The 25,791-nt window shown below is 42.4% G+C and overlaps 2 protein-coding genes across 7 annotated transcripts in view; one reads left to right on the top strand and one right to left on the bottom strand.

The window, feature by feature from the left end:
- LOC112459080 (serine/threonine-protein kinase S6KL) overlaps positions 1 to 25,791 on the top strand; it is a 96,630-nt gene that overhangs the window by 2,869 nt on the left and 67,970 nt on the right. The window lies entirely within an intron of this gene.
- Positions 2,037 to 9,498, bottom strand: LOC112459079 (probable serine/threonine-protein kinase kinX). Its single transcript, XM_025022992.1, has 3 exons — positions 9,209 to 9,498; positions 4,459 to 5,006; positions 2,037 to 4,364 (listed from the first exon to the last, which is right to left on the bottom strand). Exons 2-3 carry the CDS (start codon positions 4,996 to 4,998, stop codon positions 3,360 to 3,362), a joined length of 1,545 nt encoding a protein of 514 aa, XP_024878760.1. The 5' UTR covers positions 4,999 to 5,006; positions 9,209 to 9,498; the 3' UTR covers positions 2,037 to 3,359.

Consider the following 25,791-nt stretch of genomic DNA (forward strand, 5'->3'; position numbering starts at 1 on the left):
CCGTTATCACCAGCTTTTCGTGAAATTATCTTCGTAAATTAATTAGAAAATTAAGTTTTAAATTTTAAAGAAAAAAAAGAACGAAACCCGGATTGCACAAGTCAATTCTACATTTAATCCTACGCGGACTTTCTTCAATAAAAATTTGTTAACGATAGCTGCAATGATTTATTATTTTACGACGAATAATCTAGCTCTGAAGAGCGAGAAAGGAAAGTGGATGCTTCTAAATACCGTTAGATAGTCAAATTGATTTCTTTTCCACTTAATGCACATGTAGCTTGTTTATTAATTACGGAGGCATTTAGTATTGAACGGCGAGAGTGCAGGGTGATATACCAAAACGAAACAATCTCCGTGTGGCGAGTTGCAAAATTCTTTCGGTCTCTCTCTTTCTCTTTCTTTCACGCCTTGACATTTCGCCGGATGCATTCACCTTATGCACCGCAGTCTTGTTTATGCCTATCTTTGCCAGTGCACCGCCGTGCGATAGAGCTGCTCGCTCGCCCTTTTGACGAATCGATGCATCAAGGGGAAATGTCGGCTCGCCGATGCGACATTCGCGAACAATTGCGCGACCGATGAGGGCTCTTATGCAAGTGCATTCTCCGTGGGTAACCGATTGGTTATGGAGTTGCATTTGCGCGAGAATAGAAAGGTATCGGCTATGACGCCGTAAATCCATGGATCGACTCTTAGTAACAGTTTATCGCACCCTTGGTAGACTGATTCTTGGTAGGATTTATTGCACTTTCTATATGCATTATGGGAATCCGGGTGGTTCTTTTTAGCTCGGAGCCAGATACTTAAATTGTGAACGATGAACGATAATTTATCTCTGAAGATATTATAAGATACGGCGTACATATCTTCCCTTCTAATTGCATCTTTATTTGCGATATGCATATAATAATTTTTTATTTATCCGAGAGAAAGACGTTTCTGTATTATCAATTTATCTATTAAAACTTACCTAGAAAAATCGATAAGCTTTCCACAATTAATAATCTTATGCGTAAATTAATATGCGTAATTAATAATGAGAATTCAGGCAGTTCTTCAGCTCGGAACTAGATATTTAAATTGTTCGCGATGAACTATAATATATCTCTGAAGATATAAATACGATATACACATATCTTCTTTTTAATTGCATTTTCATTTGTATATGATCATTTTTTTATTTATTTGAAAGAAAACCAGACGTTTCTATGCTATCGATCAAAATTTCCCTACAAATATCGATAAATTTTCCATAATTAATAATTCTATGCCTAAATGCAATTGATAATTCTTTTTTAATTCTTTTTGTAAATGTGTTATTCGATAATGAAAAACGTAAAATCCCGTTACCTTAGCAGAGTGAAATTTTCGATGAAACATCTACGATCCTGAAATGCAATGAGAGACACGTTTTATTTGATCTTATTGCGTAACGTAAACGATTTGTGGGTAAAGTGGGTACGGTAAAGGGTTAAGGGTCGTGAATTAAGGGGGTATTATCATTTACTCAATTCGCTGCCGGTGCGCGCTCGTTGTGCCTTGTTATTTCGTGTTAGAGAAGTGCGAAGATGTTTATCAGCTTGGCGGAAGCCCCCGATTATCGTATCTGACACGGCACGTACGTACGTACTCTAGGCACGCTGTCGAGAACGGCTAAGTGCTACTTCGTGAGTCACTCGTTAACTTATTACAACCACGGCGTTGATCCCCGTTGTTTCTGCGATGCTGAAGCGCGAAGTTGTGATTGACAAATCGCGGTTCATCACGAACGATCTAACGCCATAACGCGAATCTCCGCATATCGCGTGATTTACCAGCGAGCGATTTCACGCAGCGATGTGCCTCTTGTGTCCGCGCCGTAATTTTTCGCGAATGTATCGTTCACCGAGCGCGTCCGTTTTCCGGACAGCTTGCAGATACTCGACGACTGCTTCGTGCGATCGTATAACGCTCGCCGAGCGAAATTGCGCTTCGCGCTGCAACTCGAAAGCGCCTTACACAATGACTAATCTAGACTTTGAAAAGACGAGCGATTTGTTTGAAATTTTACACATGTATTGAGAATATATCGGAAGGTATTACGTATTGGAAGAAAATTACGTACGGGACATGGATCTCGGAAGTCTATTCTCGCTTCAACGATATCGTTCGAAAAATATCTCCGTTTATGTAAGAACCGAGTAGAGTCTCGTGGTTATTACCATTATATAAAATCTGGATTCTATACTTTTACACTTCTATATATGTTGTTAAGTTCTGAAAACGATGAAACTCGACCTCGCGACTCGTGAACACGAACACCAGCGATCTATAAAAATGGGCGGTTGGTAGTAACACGAGACCGACGGGGGATTCACAGTAATAATAATAATTATTATTATAACGATGATGATAGCAATAATACAAATAATAATATTAATAATAATAGTGGTACTGGTACTAAATCGTAATAATAATAATAATAATGACACATGTTATCTCTAAAAAGAAGACAGAGAGAGTCGAGCTACTTACTACATAGTTTATCGGGATAAGTTTATCAGGTGTTGTAGTGGTGTGTCATTCTCGGATGGGACACAGGGGGGTTCCATAAAGGGGGGGATGAGAGATATTAATCGGGCGGAGGGGAGGGCAGAGTTCGTCCCCGCGGACAGATCGCGATGTCCGCCGGGACGAACGGGAATGCCGCTCGGAGCTAGAAGCCGAGCCGCATCCCCGTGATGGATCGCCGCGTGTTCTCCGTCTGCCGTCTGCCGGAACGCCGGATCGCGGGCGTCGATCGCCGCGTATCGAAGATATACGATACGCGGTGTCGTTCGCCCGGTATCACGGCATCCGGTAACACGCGATCGTCCCGCGCTCCCGGAGATGCGCTACCGAGATCGTAGTGCGCTGTCGAAGAACGGACAACTCTACCCTATAGAAAGATCGATGGGGTCGATGGGGTCGCTCTTTCGCGCTCTCTCTCTCTCTCTTTCTTTCGCTCTCTTTATTTTTTCTCTTTCTCTCTCTCTCATTCACCCTGTGCGGTACTTTCACACTTTCCGGATTCGTCGCTGAGAGTGTGCTGCCTACTCTGGCATTCTCGTATTCGCATTCTCGCTCTCTCACACATACGCACGCGCACATATACACACACACACACATTCTTTCTCTCTCGCTTCCGCTCCTGTTGTCTCGCGACGAACTCATGCCCACGTCCCGGTGGCACCTAGAGACGCCGATGCCTGAGCTCGTCCCGATCCTTAAGAGGAGCAATCCTCTTCTTCCTTCTTCTTCTTGAGATGATGCTGCTGCTGCTGTTGCTGCCGCGCTGCTGAAGTTACTCATCAATCAAACCCTCCCCGCACCGAGATTTACTGCTCGGGTTTCGGGAGCAATTCTCCCGCGAGCTTAGGCTTGGCGTCCTTCTGCTCCTCGGAAGACTTGTCTTCTTCGCTGCTCTTCTTCTCCTTGCTGTCGTCGGCGGATTTTTCTTCGGAGGAGTCATTAGAGCGTTCCTTCACTTTGGCGACTTCCTGCTGCTGCTGTGATTGCAGTGGCTGCTGTGGTTGCTGTGGTTTCTGGGCCTGCTGCTCTTCTGCGACCGGAAGTTCCGACTTGGCCTGAGGCAGCTCGGCTACCTGTTCAGCTTCCGCTGTATCCCGTTTAATCTGGCTGGATTCCTGAGGCTGCACGGGCTGTTGCTCCTTGGCCGCCTCCGCTTGCTGGACAGGAGAATCGGCACTTTTTGCTTCTTTTTCAATCTCCTTTTCGACAACTACCTTCTCCTCGCTCTTGATCGGCTCCTCGACTTTGACAGCCGACTGCTCGGCGAGTGCCGTCTCCAGCTGTTCGCTCTTCTCAACCTGCTCGCTCTTCTCGACGGGTTTCGGCTCCTCCACCGGCGCAGCTACTTCCGCTACGGTCTGCTCGGCCTTGGCGACAGACGCAGATTTTTCCTGCGGCTGAGCCGGTTCCTGAGCAGCGGGAGCTTCAGCGGGGGCTGCAGCTGCGGCGGCAGCGGCGGCGGCGGCGGGGGCAGGCGCGGCGGATTCTTCAGCGTCGCGGGTTACGCGGTCGGGCTTGTCCTCGACCTTGGCGTGGGCGAGCGAGTGAGTGACCTCAGATTCTTTCGGCAGATTTACTTGTTCGGCCTTCAATTCAACTTTTTTCTCCTCGGAAACGGCAGGAATTTCCGCTGACTCTTCTTTCTTCGGGGCTGGCTGTGCTACCGGCTCCTCTAGCTTCTTCTCCTCTTTCGGCTCTTCCTTAGCGATCTTCTCGGCGGAATCGTCAGCGCGCTTCTCGATGGCCACGGGCTTCTCGGCCGCGGGTGCGGCCGCTTCCGCGCTCTTGCCTTCGACGGCTACCTGTTCCTCCTGAAAAACATGCAAGATTAGAGAATGAAGTTTTTAACTTAAGAATATATGGTATGAAAGAAAATGATTTTAATCAGGATAACGAGAAACCTACTTTCTTCTCGGCCAGGACTTCGGCCGGTTGTTCTTGCGGCGCGGGCTGCACGGACTCCTTCGTTTCGGATGCCGCTTCCTTGAGGGGTTCTTGTTCTTGTTTCTTCTCGGCTTCGGCGGTGGGCAATACCTTCGGCTCTTCCTTCTCCTCGAGTTGTTCCTCAGAGGACTTGGGCTGCGCTTGAGCTTCCTCGGACGCCGGTTTCGGCTGCTGCGGCTGCAGCGGTTCGTCCTTCTTCGGCTCGCCCGGCTGAGCTTCCTCGCTAGATTCGCTGCTTCTCACAGCAGGCGCATCAACCGCAGCGGGTTGCTCGGCCACTGGCTGTGCTGGCTGGCTAGCCGCCACAGGTGCCGCGGCTGCGTTGCTCTGCACGGCTCCCGAAGCCGTCTCCGCCGCCTTCAGAGACTCTACCGCAGTCTTCTCCTCGAGAGGTACAACTGGTAGCGGCTCATGGCCCTCGTGGTGATCGGCCACTGGCATCGCAGCGATCATCTTCAGCCCCAAGAGGCATACCATCGTCACCACAGCGAATTTTAGCATTTTGATATCTGCAAAAGGACGCTCGATATTAGACACGCTTGTTGCCAAAACATTACATTAATCTTAACTTAATTAAGTCGTCGGGAATGGCAGGGAAATTATTTACGGGGTGGCTTGAAATATTCGCAGATATAATTATCGCGCGATAATCATCCTTTTGTGATTGCAACAATCACGAAATCTTAAGATTTTACTTTCTTAATTAACTCTATGACTATTATGAAAATTATTGCTGATTATAACGTTGGGCAATTTAATATATGTATTACAATTGAGATTAAAAATAATCTCTCTCATGAATTTTATAATTGTTATCCTTTTATATCTAACAAAACTCGCTCGGATCTACACCGAGAAGACATTGAGACGCGCAATCTTCTAGTTAGGCGATTGGACGTGAGGACAGGCTATCGGCGTGACAGCTCGGCATGAATGGCCGAGACGTACATATATGAATGGACCCGGTTGTAGATCGCGAGACGAAAGGACAACAGCTATGATTGTTAATGAGGGGGAGAAACGGTAACCGTCGCGCTGGGTGGATCACATCAGGGCTGCCGCGAGAGAATCGGCAGGAAGGAGAGGGACGGGTGACATTGAACCGAATGCATCGAATAAGGTGAACGTTATGGAACTAATGACAGGATGCGTGCCCCTCACGCTCGTTACGCGCTCACGTTTACGTTCAATTCTTCTCTCCGTAAAACGCAGAGAAGAATACGTCGTAACGTCTCACACGAGTTTTCATTGTACGCGCGATGAATGAGGCGTTAAGGACGGATAGAAATTTAGTTCAGAAATCGCGAGTTTTTGCGTTACGAGCGATTAAAAATATAGATCTTATCGAGATTAACCCTTTTAATTTTGAGCAGATTTCTACTTTAATGGATCTGCGTTCATAAAGGGCAAAACGCGTAGATTTATTTCCAATATCGGATTTTAGATTGATAGATTGGAACGTTCGCGCTTTTTTTGTTGTGTGAAGCATATAGATAATCAATTTACATCGTAAATTTTACTTTGTGATCTTTGCGTCGCAAAATACATTACCGCGAGCGAAACACGAGACCATTCTGCATTCGCGAGTAGGCGTACGTGAAATCGGAGACAAACGACGCGGTATTTACGCGTCATCGAGTTGGTGCGGCCGGATCGGCGTGCATTAACGCTCGAGTTAAGCGCAGTCACTGCGATAAACGCTTTTCCAGTCTGGCCTGCCTTGCGCGTTGTTATCGTCAATTAAGCAATTCATCAATGAACTCAATGATGAAAAAGTTATTGTAAAAAAATCACGCTCAACTTTAATTTTACGTCCAATTACGAGCCTCCTATAGTGTCGATTAAAAATTATGAAATTATGATAATCTTGGAACAAGTTCTCGACGATATGCGAATTGAAAATACGCGAGTCGTAGAAGAAGTATTATAATTCTGCATTTAATTAACTATAACTTGAAAAGTCGCGAGGCATAAAATTATTCTCAAGTCGCGCACGGAATAACGATTCAAATCGCTTCTCGAGAGCGGGGGCTGCGCTCGTCGTGGAAACCGGAATACACTGGAGAGTCGAGAGGGATGGCGAGAAGTGGCGACAAAGACGGAAACAACGAGGCGTAGTTGCGGAGAATAGTGAACGAGGCGGGAGGCGGCAAAGGGTTCCAGTTTTTATGGCGAGATCGAGGGGGGTTCGCGTTTGGCAATGCAATTGCAGCCGGTGAACGGTCGCAACTATTACGTTCTTGCCGAAATCGACTGTGTTTTCGTCGTAATATCGGCAGTATAGCCGAAACCGCGTTGTGCCGCGATAGAAAGTGACAGAAATCAAGCTCCCCCCTCACTTTTGTCGAGAATCGCGTTGCGCGTGAGAACGGGAGTTGTTCGTATCGCAAACAAGAACCTCTTTTTATATATAATTGCGTAAGCTGATTCTGATCTCTATGATAATTACCGTAACCGAGAGTCGCCTCGTATCGATAGATAAATTATAAAGAATCTGTGAGATTCTTATGACGCGGGCAGCTGAAGTTTTAAGTCTCCAAATATTTGCATGGAATTAAGTCCATTGCGGATATAATTACACCGGATGCACGGCGGCGCGGTGCGTAGTCGCAATAAGCTTAATTGCGAGTACATTCAAGTACCGTAGCCGTCGACTTATTGTCCGTACATCACACGGACGTGTCCGTTAATTATTTCCTTACACGGCGGTTACGCGAGAACGAACGACGGACGCGTGTTTGTCGATCTCTCGCTGTCGATGCAATCTTCCGTTCTCCACGCAATGCTCGGAAGGCGGGGAAAAATGGAAAAGCGAAGAAAAAGGGAGAGAAGGAAGCGATGAAATTTCGACGAGGAGGATGACGCGCGTTGATCGCACCGCGAATACAGATAAGTGCTCGGCGGCCAGGTCGATAGACGCAGGAAATGCCTGTGAAAGATGATGGACGCCGATTACCTCATCAAGATCATCAGAAGTGTAATGGTACCACACTTACAAAGAAGTGTCGCGCGCGCGAGCGCGCCATCAAGTGCTCCACCGTCAATGATTATAGCCCTTTGCTCTTTTCTCTCTCTCTCTCTCTCTCTCTCTCTCTCTCTTTCTCTCTTTCTCTTTCTTTCTCCTAGCCTTTCAGCTTCGCGGTCTCCCCTGATTGCGGCGTGTTGAAAGAGCGGCGTCCGCTCGTCTAATCCGAAGCCGCGAAACTCCTCCGTTCAATTTGCAATCGCGCGACTTTTGCTCGCTTAAACGAGAGTCACGAAATCTGTTCCTATCTGATTCAAGCTCGTGTGAATCTGCTTCGTCCCGGCGCGGGGAGGATTCTGTTGATTCCGATTAAAGATTCGGCACACGTTCGGCGTTCGTCGATTGCGAAGTTGCCGGGGGAAGACGGTCGCCGCGCCGGTTGGCGACCTCGAGTCGACGTCGCGGCGCAGGTAATTCGCAGATTGACAGATTAGGCCGGCTAATTAGGGGTCGGGAAGGAGCGCGCCGCGGAAGGGGGAAATTACGCAAACGCGCGCGGTTGCTCCTTGAGAAATCTACAAATTATGTTTATAACGACGACGGAGCGTGGCCTGCACGCGAGCGACTCGCGTTTCCTTACTTTGACCTCTTAATTTCTCTTTATTTAACCTTTTAGCTGCGACGCACATCCAGCGAGATATTTGTAATGAAATTTAGATAATGTATATGTGTAATTACAATGCATTTCTAACTTAAAATAAAAAGACACTCTTATACGTGTATGTGCATGTCGCAAGAGTTGATACAAAATAAATAAAAAACAAACTTGCTCATACGTTAGATATGTTCGAACATGGAATATTGGAAACTAATGGTTATTATAAGGAACAATATGAGGATAATACAATATATTTAATAGCAATTAATGTAAATTTTTACTTTTTATTTCGATTCTTTTTGGTTTCTGTAATTTCTCTCCTATCGGGATTAAACTTAAAATAAAGAAGAGAGACTTTTATATGATTTTTTAAGTCAATGACAGCTTAATTGTGAGCGAATTGCAATTTTTTTTATAACTAAGGGGAGGGCGTTTATCGTGGCATTTACCGTCGTTCGCTGTTTCGAAAATCCGCTTTTGCCGCGCCCCGACTAATTGAAACGAACGGATACAAGCGCGGATGGCGAACAATAGCATTATCGCGCTCCACTTTCAAAACTATCTGTCGCCGTCGCTGCGAAGCCGCGACTCGGCGCACCGAGTCCTACGCGTATTGCGAAAGAAAATGTAGCTAGCTGCGAGCTTTGAGAAAAGTCTCCTGCGCACAAACGCGAGGTTAATAATCATGCCGAGTTCAACCAACCGCGTCTGTCGACCGCATATGTCACTGCGACTCAAGATTTCATCGACCGGTTTCGATTATCAACGCTCAGTAGAATCTGTCACGTAATTCGTTTCGGAGCTGAGCTACGGAGGGAGATTTGCTTCGTATAGGATTCAAAAGATAATAATAAATCGATTACATATCAGGAGTGAAAAGAGATTTACTTAATATAATTACGTTATCAACTAATGAAGGGGAGTATTCGCGAAGGGAAGGATTCGCGCGATGTTAATGTCTAAGATCGTCAAAGAAATCCGTATTTTGATCGATCGATCGATCGAAATGTCGAGTCGGGTAAGTTTTCGTCGCGAAACGGAATTCGAAGGGTGACAAAACTTTGTAAAGCGAAAAACTGTGTACTCACGTCTTTTTCTCTCCTCCGTAAACGTGGAACTCTTGGTCGAGTCGACGTCGGGCACAGTGATGTCCTCTTCGGCTTCTCTTGCTTCTACCTCGCAGATCGGCTCTCACCGGTTCGCGCGAACTAAGATCGGGCGCGATCGATCGGAGAACGAAAGAACGCGGGGGAGGTTCTTGTCCCTGTCTCTCTTTCCCTGTCTTCCCTTTCTTTTATTCGCGCGCGTGCGATTACGCTCGATTGCAAAGGACCGTTGGCGATCGGGATGAAGGTTGGGTCGTGTGTCGAGATGGAATCGCCGGGGCCCCGCTTATATACCCATTTACCCACCCGTGCTGACGGCCAGGATCGTGCAAGGGGGCCCCGACCCTCCTCGCCGATCGAGCCACCGGGAGGGGCCTCTCTTTTAGTCTTCTCTTCTCTTCGCCGCCCTTCTTGGACTCTACCTACCTTATCTCCCTCCTTGTTCTGCACCTCCTCCTCTCTTTTTCTTCCTCCTACACCGCTTCTCGGATTTCTGCCTCTCTCTCTCTCTCTCTCTCTCTCGTTCTTGCTCGCTTCTGCTTGATCTTGGCTTGCTCGCCGATTTCTTCGCTCCTTTCTGTTCCGGACCACGATGTCTACACCCGGTACCTCATGCTCGGTTCGTCGAGGAGATCTTCGAGAACAGATTCGTAATGTGGCTCGTGTTGCTGACCCATTGGGATCACGCCTTGAGCGAGTGTACCCTTTAACTGCGAATGTTCAGCAGGATTTTCGCAATAGACTGAAACTTCCTATTATTACTTCGTAGCCACTGTATATTATGCTAATTTATATAGAATTAATTATTTAGCGTAACGTTCCTTGATTATCTCGGACATTCAAGCAATTTACTATATCAAACGATTATAGAGAAATAGTAAAGTACGAAAAAATTGAAAATGCATGTTACGACTTTTCGAAAGGAATCTTTTCATGCCATTTTCTAGTCACGATTGAAACTACTGATTAGATACTAGTTACGAAGCTTCTAACAACGTAGCACAGCGATTATCATACCTTGTATTGAATCATCATTGATTGTAACCACGAATCTTGAAATATTTGTTAGGGCTTTGTTTATCGGTTTTTTTTTCACGCAACAATTCAACGCTCACGGAGTACTTTTTGAAAAATGATTGCATTTTCTATACATGCGATTGTCCTTACTTACTACTGGTGACTGTGGACGCACCTGCACATGTCGTATGCCGGCATGACGTGTCACGTTTGTGTTTTAAAAGCATTCATTTGGGATCACTCAATATATCAAGCGGAAGTACAATGGCAAAGCTACACAGGCTATGGGACAACCTTGAATACATTTAAAAGAGTCAATTGACATTTATCTTTCAATTCGCGATGAATAACTGATTCAAAAAACGGAAAGATTTTTATCATAGATTTGCAATCGAGAAAATTGTTAAATGGAATGCACAAAGCTTTTCTTGCAAACATGTTATGCTTTAAAAGCGCTGCTATTTTTCTATGAGCATATTACTTCGCTACTTCAGAATCTCTCGATTTAGGATGGAATACAGGATTCAGATTTTATTAAGTGATTCAACCTGTTGGTGCATTTAATAGTCTTTCCGACTATTAAACGTGAAATTATCGGCGACATAACTTCTTCTTTTTAACGTGACCTGACAGATCTCCCTCGGCAAATTTTGTGTCGTCAGTATTAACGTATATGTTTTTCTCTCATTCGCAGCAAAGCTTCTCTCAATGAAAGTAAATGAATCTTGCACGTGCCCGACATGCCTAAATGGCTGAAAGTGCGCGATTAATTTTTTTCTTGACCCTAAAGGGATATAGAAATTCTATTAATTTCCGCTATCGGAACTATTGAAATAAGAATAAAAAATATTTGTTGGAATATTCATTGATATATAATTGTCAAACTAAAATTATTTTATACTGTATATAAAAGAAAAAAAGAAATTAAAATTTTCTGCGTTTAGAGTTTTTCATTCAAGAGGTTCTCATTAATTTGCTTGACTAAATGCTATCAAAGAGATAAATAAACGTGACTTCCTCGTGCTAGCTGTTCGTAAAGTATGAATTAATTTTCGTTGCGGATTTATTATGATTTGCGTCACGCCGGGACGGTCGTGCATCATTTTACGCGTCGCGAATACGTTGCAAATTCGATTAACTGTGCGCCACCAGGTAAAATGTTTTATCTTCGTCGCTGTGACTCATCGAGGAACGCTCGATGAGTCGTATACGCGTGTGATACACGCGCCAGTGCGTATGAATGTACGGACACTATTATGTAAACCGTCTGTTTATATGTAGTTCCGTCTCGTATACATCCGATAAATTCCCATTGAAAATTTTCTGCTTATTTCGCCGAAATATCGATTCAACCAATGATCCACGAATCATTAGACTTGAGTCATTCGAATTTAGTTTTCTATCGGAGATTATATCTATTAGTGTTAACTGTTAGATCATTTCCCTTTTAATGAAATTGAGTAATATTTGCGATAACAAACAATTACTTATATAAATCAAGCCTATTAAATAGATTTTATAGAAAATATTAAATATGAATGTAAACTGAGTTATAATTAATCTTATTGCGCGAAGATTTTTTATTCGTATTTAAGAAAATAATATACCAAAAAAAATTATTATATTGAATATTTATTTAGTGTTCACAATTTACTCATTTCATAAAAACTTTCTCCGAAGATGATTTATCAAGATCCTTATTGATTCTTACAACTTCGACGTGATATAATCATCATTTTTTAACCATTCTCTAGACCGCACTGTTTGCGCTCAATCTTTGCTCAATCTTGTTATATACTCGAGGTTACGGTTGGGATACCTCATATATGATTTCTACAATTATCGTGGCCATTTAAATCACCTTTCGCATATTCATGACGTTTTTATTGTCTAAAATCTACGATAAAATATACACGGTATTCCCTATTTCTATTTTTAGCTCTAACGTTTACATAATATTCGACATTGATTTGATTAAGATAATGTTGTTGGTGGTTTTCCACTATTTCTAAAATAATTCTGTATTATCGAATATATCAAACTGATAGATCCGTTATTCACTTAATGATTTTCGCGGTCGATACGTTCGTGAATAATTAACATGTGATTAAAATCGTGAATTATTCACGAATCTTGGTGGTACGTTATAGCTTATCCAAGTCGAGATCGATGACCTTACTCTTCGCCTACTTATTACTTTGATTTCTGTCACATTACAAAACTTTAGCAAATTGTTTTTAATGCTTTATAAATAAAGGAAAGCTATAAAATAAATACATTTTTTTTGTTTTTGTAGAAAGAGCGGTTGAAAAGTGAAGTATTTTGTTTCTCAATTAAATCACGCGAGAACTTAAACGTCTCGAGAGCGAATTAATATCTCTCATTTATAAAAATAATAGTTTTAACTATCAATTTACTTGGAAATTATAAATTTTGTTTATCTATTTTCGCCATTTAGCCAAGAATAAAATTCGACCGGTTAAAATTAAACGCGTAAAACACATTCTTCAATATTATCGCTCTTCTTGATGTATCGTTTTGTAGCACCGTGCTCTCTTCCTGGATTCCCGCAGTTGTTAAGACTTAGACAGCGGCTGCTTTACAACCAGCGATTTCCAACCGTTATATACCGTTAGAATAATATGCGTTTATTAAGTTTTGCGAGAACGGATTCTTCATTTAATACACATTTAAGCACTTGCATTTATATATATAGTGCTTCTATTTTAAATGTTTACTAAAAAAAATCAGTTCTTTATACGTAAGTCAGAATATTTTACGCGGAATTATATTCTATTAATATATTATTTTGCTTATTTTTTAATAAAGCAAAGCTAAGCAAAGAAATTTTATAACATAAGAAATAAACACGAAAGGAAATAAAATATTCTTCTTCGAAATATTCTAATCTTGTTCGGTTACGAGATTGCAAAAAGAGAAGCTCGCGACAGTAGATACATGTTGGTAGTCCCGGTATGATTCGTTGTGTGTGGTGTAATTACTGCAATGCCGATGATTATAGCGTAATCGCGGTTCTCCGAGAAAAAATACACACGTACATGTTTTTACATTAGTTTTTATGGCGTTCTAGGCGCCGTTCCTTCGCCTTGTCTCTTTAACGGGCACTAATTGCGAATGACGTCCGCTCCGCGTGTCACGTAGAGGCTGGTAAATTTTGTGTATTAATTCCGGAAAGCGTATCCCTTACGCAAGCATATCCGAAGGACGAAAATGATGACGACAAAGATGATTCTTACGAGGCACGAGGTTGAAAACGTTATTCTATTTAAATTATTGATTTGGGACAAGGATATCAGGTATATAAGGAAGAATAGATAGAATCCTATGAGATTATCAAAGCTTTCCGCGCGAATAATTGAAGCCTTCGGGCATATAATTCCGCATAATCAATTTTAATTTATAAATCAAAAATATAAAAAGGTAAATTATATTGGATACGTATATAGTAAGAAAAATTATTGATTGCTACTACATTAAGTACAAGTATTAACTTTTTTAGAGAGATATTATCTATATTTTATATTTTTCGGAAACAAATATAAGAAAAGAACATTGAGAAAATTATGCAGAAGTCTAATTACAAACGTAATAGGGCAATAACGCTATACATTATATTTTTCATATTAAAACTAATAAGCAAAAATTTCTTGATATATTCCAAAAAAAAAAACTTTGCGACTTTCCGCGCAGAAATTCATCATACTGGCACGAAAGTCTGAAACTCGGAGCACGCGAAATTTCCGTTAAATTGATTCGCCACACTACTTTGCCCTTTCATCCCGGTTGCTTGTTCGTCCCCGGTGCACAATTCCGATTGGCACAGACGCGATTTTTCACGGTCCAGCACATGCTCGAGGACGCGGCGCCGCCGCATAAAGTCGGAATTTTATTGCCATATATTACGGGAGCCACAGCCTGCGATATTCCGTGAAAGTAACGATTTTGCCAGATGCCGCGAGCTTGATTTTCATTACACCCAACGGTCTGTTCCGCATTGTTTTTTTCATTTTATATTTTCCCACAATGTTTTTCTTTCTTGAATGTAAAATTTGCGAGCGCGATCTTTTACGATTGCCTCGCGACCGCAAGAAAATTTTCCTCAATCGATCCAGTTACGTACACGACGTAACAGTCGATAATCAACTTATTAAGTAATCATCTTGTCGATGATGAATCACAAGCCGCCAATGAGAATTTCGCAATATCTTGACACGAGACACGTCGAGGACGCTGTTATACGACAATCTGTATTACTGAGCCATGATCTGTAACAACTACTTATCATAATATTGTAATATCAACACTTCATCCTATCTTACTCGTAAACGAACACGCAATACGAATTAATACTGATATTCCTATATTAAATCCTTAATACATGCAACGATTTTAAAAACCTCAGTGTACATATCGATTGGTTATTTTGTCCTACATTTACTGTTATTTTCCTGAAGCATTAATTAACCTTATATTCCTTTCTTATATTATAAATTCTTCGTTATAAGAGTTTCGCGTGAGAATAATTCTCGATAGATAACTGATTGGAAAATTCCCTTTTACAATCACCGTTGATTGACATTTAACATGTACATCTGAATGATTTATTTTAGACTACATGTGCAACATCTTGTTTACGTCAATTCTCGTTACAAGCCGCGAAGTGAGAACCGTGTACGCGTCTCCATTCACCTTTGGCAATCATGCACGTTCGATTAACGACCGGCGATTCTTGTTTAATCGCGGGTGAATCACTGTCGATCGGCCGATACTGGATACGCCGATCGTCAAGAGCGAGGCATCATTGAATCCGCGCGTCCTTCGCGCGTGCAACGCCCCGCGAGGAGCCCCGACTTTATGCCTGGGCTTTCGTCAAATCGCTATTCACCGCGCTGACCGATGATCTCGCGTCGCGAGCTTGCTCCCTTTGTTTATTCACGAGGAAAATCGCGCGGTACTGTTGCGAAGTTGATCCTCTTCCCTTTCGCGAGACGATGAAAATGCGAAGTATGCAAATGCGAGGACGTCAAAGCTTGAAAGACACGGTTGCGAGACCGATAACTTCTCTATTGCGTTCTCTGTTTGCTCGAGCAGTATATAACGCACACTTTTGCAAGCTCGTAGCTTCTTTCGCTGGGAAATGAAAAATCTAAAAAGGTGCTCTCGTATCTCGATGTCTCCGAGGGCTCTCTTGTGCAACTGCAAGAGTGGTCTCGCGACGAGCGGTCCTTAGACGCACTACATTGTTTACGCGAAGTAAACCCCATACGTTTCTTCGATATATCTCTTCTCTTCGGGAGAGTGGATGGGAAGCGGTGGTTGAGCATCAGGAGTCGCCGTTAAAAGCGATTATTTAAACACCTCTTCTATTCTACATAATATTGCTATGGAATTTCATAAAATGACACAACGCGAATGAGTTGTTGCTATAGCAACAGAAGATTCAGGTCGTTCTACGTAAGAAAAAATGCGGAGAAAGATGAAGAAGGAGAAGAAGGAGAAGAAGCGAGGGCAAATTAACTTTTGGGCAGGTCCGACCGACCTTGACTACTTGACTCCTAATTTTATTCCAAACCGAATCCGGTTTTCGTGGCGATGGCACAAGGAGGTGGACCATAATATTGCAGCTGGCCCGCCGAATGCCTGTCGTCACTGCCTGCTTTTTCGTTAATTAATGGTACAATTAGCGGCTCCTCCCGTCCAGACCGCTGACCGCAATGTCGGAATTTAATTTGATTCTTCGCTTCGTCCAGAGTTTCGTAATCGATTATCGTAATTAAAAAAAACCGTGTGGGTTTCTCCTTGCATTCTTTTGCTTCGACAAAAAAATTAAAGAAACGATTTCTGCGATATTGGTACAGCAATTAATATTAATTATTAGCTACATTTGCAATTAATTTTGGAAATATGGACATCGCTAGATAACGATAATATAATCAAGACAGCGAAAATTATACACAGTACGGATCTGAACTGAAAAGTTTTTCACTTAATAAATTTTTGAGAATATTATTCCCCTATCAAACAATTTAATGACATGTTGAAATATCTTTGCGACGGAAGATCTGCCGATGTAGCGCAGATTTTCCGTTGATTATGAAATAATAACGACGCGCGGTAATCCAGGTGACAACGTCCTGTCGATGGCGGCGAGGCTCTTCCTTTTGCCGCCTTCTCTTCCTCCTTCTCGCCTCCTCTCGTACCTCCCTGACCCACAAATCGAGCGAGCGACGGTCGAAGCTTCTTTTTTTCTTCTTTTTCGCGCGACGGACGTACACGCGAGCCTATTATCCAGGAATAGCTGCGAGTTTCTAATTTTGCGAATCGACCGAGGCGAGAGGAAGCGATATGAGAGTCAATCTTCGGCGGCGGTGGTGGTCCCACTTTTAGCGACAGACTCTCGGTAAATGATCTCGTAATGTACATCATGCCGCAGACATTATACGGCATTATGGCGCGGATCGTCGTGTAATGTTATGATTATCTCGCAAAGAGCCCAAGGTCCGTCTCTTCTCATCCTCTCCGTGCGCCAAGCACGGTGTAATTGTTCTTTCATTTTACGCGTACATCGCATCGCGCGATTGTCCCGCGTTGTCCTTCTTTTTTCTCATTCGTCCCTCGTCTATCTTTTCGCGATGAAGCTGGCATGTGTCAGTCGATATCTCCGGAATCGCCTTTATTCCGTTCTGCATGCCTTCATGATCGGTGAAACTCGAAATATAATGAAGAAATATTTATTTTTAAATATATATTATCGTGCGACATATTAAGGATTGAAAATTTTAGATTTTAATGTCTAAAGGGTATGATAGAAGCTGATAAAAATACGAAGTTGTTTAGCAAACAATTCAAACTAGATGTAGAAGGAATGGCACTATTAGCCTCACGGATTAGCCATATCGAATTTCAGTTTCAAACGTAAGAGCTCCAGTTTCAAACATTAAAGAGCGGAAGCGTTCGTACGAACGTGTCGACAAATAGATCGTGCGTTCACAAGTGACGATCTCGCCTAAAGTCGCTCACGTTGAAAGGAAAGAGGGGAAGAGGAAGACCGCGGGAGCGGCGATGAGAGACGAAGGATCTCTGAACTCGCCTGGTCTCGCGAAGCTCCTGCGACTGCAGTAAGCTATTTTCAGCTGGCTCTTCTATCCTTTCCTCTCCCTTCGCTGGACGACTCCGTCATGCTCCTTTTGCAACAGCAACAACATCGTTGCAAGAGCCACAAGCGGCAGCAACACAGCAACAGCCGGTATATACTATACTAGGGCCGAGACGACGGACGGGGCCGAAACGGGTTGCCGTTCAGGTTTTGCTGCAGGGGATCGTTAAGATAATCGCTGCTATCCTCATCCTAACTTAGCCTTAGCCGTACGATATATTCATGTCTCGCTCGTCGACTCGATCCCATCCCTCCGCCCTTCGTCTCCCTTCCCTTTTATCGGCCTCCCTTCTCCCCCGCACTTTCTTCTCTTTCTCTCTCTCTCTCTCTCCTCCATTTTTCTTTATCTACTCCCCTGCGTCTCCATTCACATCGCTATGCAGTCCCCTCGATGCGGCTACACGTAAGCTATGTTATCTGATCCGATCGTGATTTAAAGAGGCGCGGTAGAATTAGTAGATCTCGCAGCGCGCGAAATTTATTTCGATAACTAATGAAGCGGCTTAGAATATCATTAAAAAGAAAATTATGATTCCTATATATCATCCAATGATTCCTGCGTGGTGTGCAACTCGCTGCAATTTTCCATGTTTTGGAAGGACAACTGTGAACTCTCGGAGAGACTTTCATACAGTAAAAGTAACCTTCACCTCGTCCATCGATCACTGATAATTATTTTCAGGCAGGTACTTGCATGCACCGACAACGCATACGTACGATGCGTACAAAACGATTTTTCTCAGCAGCGTCATTGTCATCCTTCGACATTTTTTCTTATCTCTCCATGACCATCGCGTGATTTCATCTTCACGGCATTGATTGTCTTTAAAAAATCCACGCCAAGGATGATTCGAGTAATTTAATTTAGGTACGCGTCCGACGTTACTTTCAACTTATTTTTAATATTGTTTTTTCTCATATTTTCCCGTAACATTGTGCGACAAAACTTCTCGTCGTTCCAGAGCTATATCTTAAAATAATACCTATTTTCTTCAAAAATTAAAAAAGATTATTTTCTTTCTATTCTTCCTTTCTATCCCGTTTCCCTCGACGGCGCGAAAGCGAAAATACACGTACTTTCGTCAACGGCGTTTCATTCCATCCGATCAATCCTAATCACCTGCCGCGCGGCATGGCATACCCAGGGATCCCTTGGAAAGTCGCGGCGGAATCGCAAGGACGCGAAGATACGACCGGTCGTCGTCGCCTGGTGCCGCGGGAGAGCCAGCCGGTCGCTGGCGCGCTGGCGTATAATGCGTTACACAGGTATTACAGGTATTATCCGTATTACATGTATTACGAGTATTATACGGACGTACGTGCGACCTCGGTAGAACAGGCCCAGCGCGACGGCTTCTTCTTTCTCCGATTCCCTCTTCGCGCCTGCCGTCTCTCGTCTCGCCGCGTCTCCCTCGGCTCCCTCGTCACTCTACCCCCGTACATCCTCATCTCGCCCCATCCTCCTTTCCGACTGTCCTCCTCCATTCCGCGGCTCATCCTACTCGCCTCACCTCGGTTTCTCTCTTTCTCTCTTTCTCTCTCTCCTATTCTCCTGCCTCTTCTGTCATATCTTTTTACCCTAAGGCCGAGAGCGAGCGGGCGGTTTAACGTCCGCGACTTTTTCTCACCTTCCCTCGTTCCTGCCCCGTTCTCCTCCTCCTCCTCATTCTCCTCCTTGGCTTCGATCACCTTTCCGTCCCCCCGAAGTTGCACTCCTGCGTGCTTCGCGAAGTTCGCGCGCAGCAATGCATCTCCCGTTTGTGCAACTGCACGCCGAGATCCACGAAAGTTCGCATTGTCATCTTTATCACGACGATTCTTTCTTTATCTCAAATTGTTCTCTCAAAAATCGGGACTCGTGACCTTTTTGCAGTAATCTTTTTTTATTCGGTTCGTTTAAACGGTAAGAATAATTTAATTCCAATAATTTGCAAAATGCAGCAGTCTTGCAAGATCCCGTAGTTGAGATTAAACGCGATAGTTTTTAAATTTTCTGTACATTCTGTTAATTGCAGCGATTTGCAATCAATCATGCATAATTTATGTTTCCCAGAACTCAAGATACTCATGATTCCGATAATATTCGAATACTTAAAACAACGTAGTAAATTCTTATTTCTACAATAAAAATAACGATATGTCGAAGATATGAATTACGTCGTACCAGTCTCTTCGTGTGTTCGTTTCTTATTTCCTCTACCCAGAGTAGCAATAAAAAAAAATCGTTGCATGAATAAAGTTTTGCATAATCATTACATATATTCTATCTTAATAATCTAAGTTGGTTGCTGTCAATTCTTATAATAAATCTCGCCTTCAATAAATTCACATATTGTCCCGCAGTTCTAATTGCATTTCTAATTTCTGCAATAAGTCGGTGTTTTGATTTCGACAAAGAAATTCGTCACTAACGATTGACGCGATGCTGAAAATTAGACAAATATAACTTTTAATAGCGCCAATTGTGGCTAATATATAATCGTGTAAACATATTTTAATAAATATGCGTAATGTAATAACCCATTGATTGTCATCGCGAATAGGCCATGCGAATCAAACAGGCTAGTTATCATCGATCTTCAATCGCGGAGAAAACGACCTCGGTATAATGCTCGACCTTTACGAACCGGTCCCCCGTGAGTAGTACATTTGCATGCTGACACAGGTGCATACGTTGCATACAATCCGCGTGCTGTAAGGTCTCATACACACTAGATCACGATGTCCATTCTCGCGAGGCAGCACGTTCACCTTAATGAACTCCAATCGAGTTTCGAACGTGTTTACTGGCGCTCCCGGGATAAATACGCTAATAACAGGTTTTGCTATTTGATGATATTCAATTGCGTATACAATGTTGAGCCGAGATAAGCGTGTCTGAAGGCGGTTTCGCAAATTTTCTTTCAAATGATTACTCGAAAAAAATAATTTTATAAACCGGTTATATGCATATTTATACGATCAAACGGATCTATGAAGAATCAATTGTAATTTAGAAATTTCACTTACGACGATTCGTTCAAGACGATCCGGAGCGAATCGTGCAGAGATTCACCTTCAGTCCGCCGCGACGGGAGAGGAAGACAGGTTTCGTCGAACGCGGGGGAAGGCATCGTCTATTATGCATCTCGATACAAACCCGTGCCCGGCACGGCGCGGCCTGTTATCGACTACGGAATGCTCTCGTTATATAGTGCACGAGTTTAGTGAAACCGGTCGATGAAAATCAATTTGCGCACATTACTAATTTTGTCATGATAAATTTTGTCACGTAGGAAAAATCGGAAAAAAGTCGCGAGAGTAAATTGTTCTTGCACGATATTGTTCTTGTGAATTGAATTAGAGACTAATAAGAGCTCAGGAGTGGATTAAATTCCAATTGCCTCATTGGTGTGCATTAAATTTTCGGTTCAATAATTCTCTGCGGAGCAAAGAGAGATAAGATTTTCTTAATTGAAGTAAATCCATAATTTAAATCTAAAATTCGTTAAGAATTATTTTATGAGATTATATCGTTAAGAAACGGACTTAAAGAAACCCAAATACTTTTCCTCGCGACAAAAAAGATGTGAGAAAAAATAGAGATGGCAGATGGAACGGTGGAGAAACACGAGATGATCTTGACGTGCACCACACGTGAAACGAATTACGAGTGCACGACGATGAGTCCTCGATATTCTCATTCATACTTCATCAACTGGCGCGTCCATATGTGAATTATAATACGAGATGCGCCCGCATCTCGTCGTAAGCATGCGCGAAAATCGATCCCTATCGCTTTTATTTAACCGAGCGTTTCACTCGATTCGTCTGGTCCCACCTCGACAAGACCGTTCGCTTCGTCGCCCGGTGAGGACGTCTGATTTGCATTTGACGAGCGCCGGCGATGTCGTAATACACGTCATTCCTTTGCGCGATCACGAAATGTGAAATGACCGCGAACTTGGCTGGCGTGTTTGCATTCAGGGTCACGTCGTCTCAATGACGTAGGTAATGAGTGAGACCAATCGATCCATCGCGCCGCGTATGTCGCTTTCCTGAAGAAGAAAATGAAGGAAGCGATGAAAAACAAGATATTGGAAATAAAATATTGAATCTGTTTCGGCTAATAATCTCAGATGGGAGATAAAATGCGTTAAGCTTGGACGAACAACTTTAATAATTAATCTTGAGAAAATATTTGGAGAAGGAGAAATATAGGTGAGAAAAAATGGGAATTAGTTAACGACTACGCCCCTTCGGGCAACGCTAAGAGGATAAATTTATTGCTTCCTGAAGTACCAGAGTAGTTTCGTATATCATGTACTTATCCGTCAAATACTACTCCGCTTTTGAGAGATTCTTCACAGCGCAGTGGAAAATTTTCACTGCATCTGGTGGTCCTGGGAATATTCCACTGCTTAACGGTCGCGGGCCCTCGGAACGAGCGTGTCGTTTTACAATCACCCCCAAGTCTGACTTCTTTAAAAGGGTCTCTCGACGCAACGAGTACTGACAAAAGGTTTTATCTTTCGGAGGGACGAGAGTATCTATTAGGGTCAGATCGAATAACAGGCCTTGGAGTCCACTTGGATCGAAGGCAACAGCGCACATGATAGGGTACACGGTGCAGAGATTGTCCGTGGTTAAATTACGCCGTACTGTAGAACTGTGTTTGTTAGAATAATTTGCAACACGCGATTCATGAAACGATTCCTCGCGGGTGATATTTCGCGTAGCTATGAATTTTCTTGATAAGAAATTTCATTATAGCTAGATAAGACGTACCGCGGCGTGAATTCATATTCTTTGGCGCGCACATATTTCATCGTTATCTATACGCTTGTAAATTACGTACATATATAAATTAATGTAAAACTAGACGAAATCTGTAGACAGATAAGTATAGTGGTGCTTTACGATTTCACTTCGCGAGTTGTTTGCCATCCTTCCGTGTTTCCTCTGTACAAATATACTTCTCTATACAAGTACAAATACCGAAGACCAATGCTGCGTTAGGCGAATGATAGCAAATTCTATATTAATTTGCGACCTCGACAATAATGAACGACTCAAGGCCGTTTATATTGCTTCGGGCATGGATATACGTATTATATACCTCTTTCGGCTATTTCGACGAAGGTCCACGCTCTTCAGCGCATAAGTATCGTCGATTAACGAATATATATTTGAATAGAGATGTTTAATTCATATTTATCTCTCGACAACGACTCGGGTGAAGTGACTCACCTCTTAAGGATCATCACTCTTTCTCTTTGACAACATTGTATTGCATGCCTTTTTCGCATATTGCTCGTATAAACATATGTATATTGATAAACGATTAATATTTCTAAGAATTAAAATTCTATTCGAACAAAATTTACGAATTATAAACATGATTATTTCTCGTTTAATTTTTATGTAATCTTCATCTAACTGGTTTATGCAAATTTCTTTAAGAAAAATTAAAATAATATCACTTTCGTAGGAAATAAATCTTTCTATAAATTAGTCGAGTCGAAGTCACTCGCCGTAATACCATGTTAAAGAGACGCCAGTATTCTTCCTGGTTAGCCTGAGTTTCCGCGATATTCATCGAATTCGATGCGATATTCCGTGCGCGATGTCGCTTCGTGACTTTGTCAATGAACGCGCGCCGCAGACGATAAGGGGAATTCTGATCGTGAAAGGAATCCGTTGCATTTTTTTTTTTTGGATTTATAGATCCTAGAAATAGTTTCCATGAATATATTCCTATAGCGGCTGGCAAATTAAATTCGTATTTTCCTGGCAGCGTAGCTATAGAGATGAGGCATCACGTTTGCCATTATTTATAGAAAATTCTCTGTCAATTCTAGACGGAACAAATTCGATAATGCATCATGTTTAAGAATGAAACGAGATAAAAGCATCTATTATTCCGTCAAGGAGGATATTTTACGATTTAGTAATAAAAATTAATTCGCGTATACTTGGAATAAGATGCAATATCCACGATGAGGGAGATTGCAACGACGGATAAAAAGTCCATCGGCGGCGTTGCTTTTTTGCATCTATGAATTCTGAAATCAATCTCATACATAAATATATGCGTATCATGGAAAGCTTAGTCATTAGACCGTATTATGCATTATCATGTGCGTGGAAAAAAATAAGACTGAAAGACGCAGTAACATGATAATTGCAAAATAAGCATACGCTCGGCGCCGCCACGATTCAACACCGCTAGGAAGATATTAAAAAAAAAATCAATCACATTAACAGAATAGGTGCTAATTGACTTCTGCTTTTTGTATATTACGCATTTCCGTGTGGCAACCAATTCGTTCTTTGATCCATAAGATTCATTCGTCGTGTGTGTCACGGTCATTAACTCGATCTAAATTGACGCTGTTGGAAGTACATTATACACACACGTACATCACTTTAATTTTACATTTTTCATGCCGCTCACACTTAAAATTCGTTTAGTGCTATTCATAGTGTATGTTCTAAGCATGAGAACGAACACTATCCGGTTTAGCTCAACCTTCGACGCCGTCAGTTAGGAGAGACGTACTAATTACGTTCGCGCTACATAAAAAGCGCGATTAGCGCGATTGATTAAAATGTACGTTTCGAGAAAAATCGGCGTTAATCGGGTCTAAGAAAGTGTCAATGTCACAGGAGCGCCCGGCGCACGGATATCGATTCGACAGATGTGAACTCTGGTTATCAGAGAACGACTGCGTAGAAGAAACGATCATTTATATTTCTTTCTTTCCCGTTATTCCCACGATAACTGTAAATTCGATCTTAGGTCTGGGAGTGTGATCCGTGGTAATTTTATCTCAATCGCTTTCTGTCATCCGACCTCAAGCCACCGCCTATCTAATTGCCGTGAATATTTCGGTTGAAAGATTACGGGGCGGTGCGTGTTGAATTATTACAGGCACATGGGGTATGTGATACATCATACAACCTGATCTTAATCCCAGCTTCAAAACGATTTGTCAGTTTTATTTTCGATAGTCTTATCGTTTGATCGAAACAAGAGTTAAAAGTTAAAAAAGAATCTCCAGTAATTTCTTCTACTCTTCTGCTATGAAAAAGAAAAACAAATTTTTTTAATAATCCGGTTTTATAATAAATGGCTCTGGAGGGGGGGTAGAATTAAATGAAATTACTTTCCAATGTTAATTTAAAATTATCAGTACTCACATGAACATTTAATTAAGCAATTATATTAAACCTACAGTTAAAATTGATTAATTTTGCTTCATCAACGATTTAATTTTGACGGCATTTTCCGTGGTATTTTCATGTATTGGCAAGAGTTACGCGATTCATGTTTAAACGCGAGTGATGCAAGTTGAAAGACCATTGCTCGATCGAGACAAGGACAGGAAACTAACGATAGAAAATATGATCGTGCGTCATAAATATTTATTACGGTAGAATTTTTTTTATATTTTTCCTTTCGCGATGCGTATTATCTGAAAAAAGTCAAGGCTTGGACAACGACGACGAGGATCGTCGCTGAAATTGCGTTTTATTGCTGCACCAATTAAGACGCGTCATTAATATTGGGAGTTGCGTTGCACGCCCCCGATAAAACCGATGAATGGGTCGGAGTATAACCGGTTGGATGTAACGTAAAATCACCGTGTTATTATCAAAGCGTTCGAAACACTTGGCATGTATATTTTAATCTGGTCAAAGCCTTGCTCAACGCCAAGTCAGTCAGTAGAAAGCTGATTTCGGACCTCTTGAAAAATCATTTTGGCAGTACGTTGAATGTTTTATCGACTTTATCAAATTTTTCGAGAAGTGCATTAAAATAAATTTAAGTATCTAAGATTTAAATTATTTATCTTTCTCATATACGCACATTCTGAAAGAAAATTGCATTCAATTTACGTTAAATAAATCAACTTTATTCTTCGCGTCTACAATTTAGACTCGTATACGCTTGCTCTTGATTGTTCTCGAGGATGATCTATCGAAGATGATCGAGATATCATCTTCGAAAGTATTTTTTGGATATTATGAAACTTTTGATTTCGCTAAGCGGCATCGCTGCTTTTACGACGTAGGAAGTCCCGACGTACGGCGCCCGTATTAGCAGTCTAGGTGCGAAGTGCGAAGTACAATGGACGCTCTCTCGACGATCTCAATGTCAGTAGTTGAGCTTATAGCGGATCGAAAGAGGAAAGGGGGGAAAAATCCGATGGTGGAATCGGCAGGGGGTTTGCCACGCCGCGGCGCCTTCCACTTCGTGTGCCCGATCCTACGTACGTGACACGACTGTCTTACCGGGAATTAGACGCCTTTGCCTGAGGATAAATTCATCGGTGCGAGTTTCCGTCTGGGTGCCCCCTTACCGTCGTCGGGGCCAGCTATGTGGCGA

The sequence above is a fragment of the Temnothorax curvispinosus genome, unplaced genomic scaffold (assembly GCF_003070985.1).
Source record: "Temnothorax curvispinosus isolate PA1 unplaced genomic scaffold, ASM307098v1 QBEX01009517.1, whole genome shotgun sequence".
In the NCBI taxonomy this organism is placed as follows: Eukaryota; Metazoa; Arthropoda; class Insecta; order Hymenoptera; family Formicidae; genus Temnothorax; species Temnothorax curvispinosus.

Excerpts from the sequence above, each read along its gene's own strand:
- LOC112459079 (XM_025022992.1), bottom strand. The coding sequence starts at position 4,998 with ATGCTAAAATTCGCTGTGGTGACGATGGTATGCCTCTTGGGGCTGAAG. Across the intron at positions 4,365-4,458 it reads AAGTCCTGGCCGAGAAGAAA|GAGGAACAGGTAGCCGTCGA; the intron begins GTAGGTTTCTCG and ends CATGTTTTTCAG.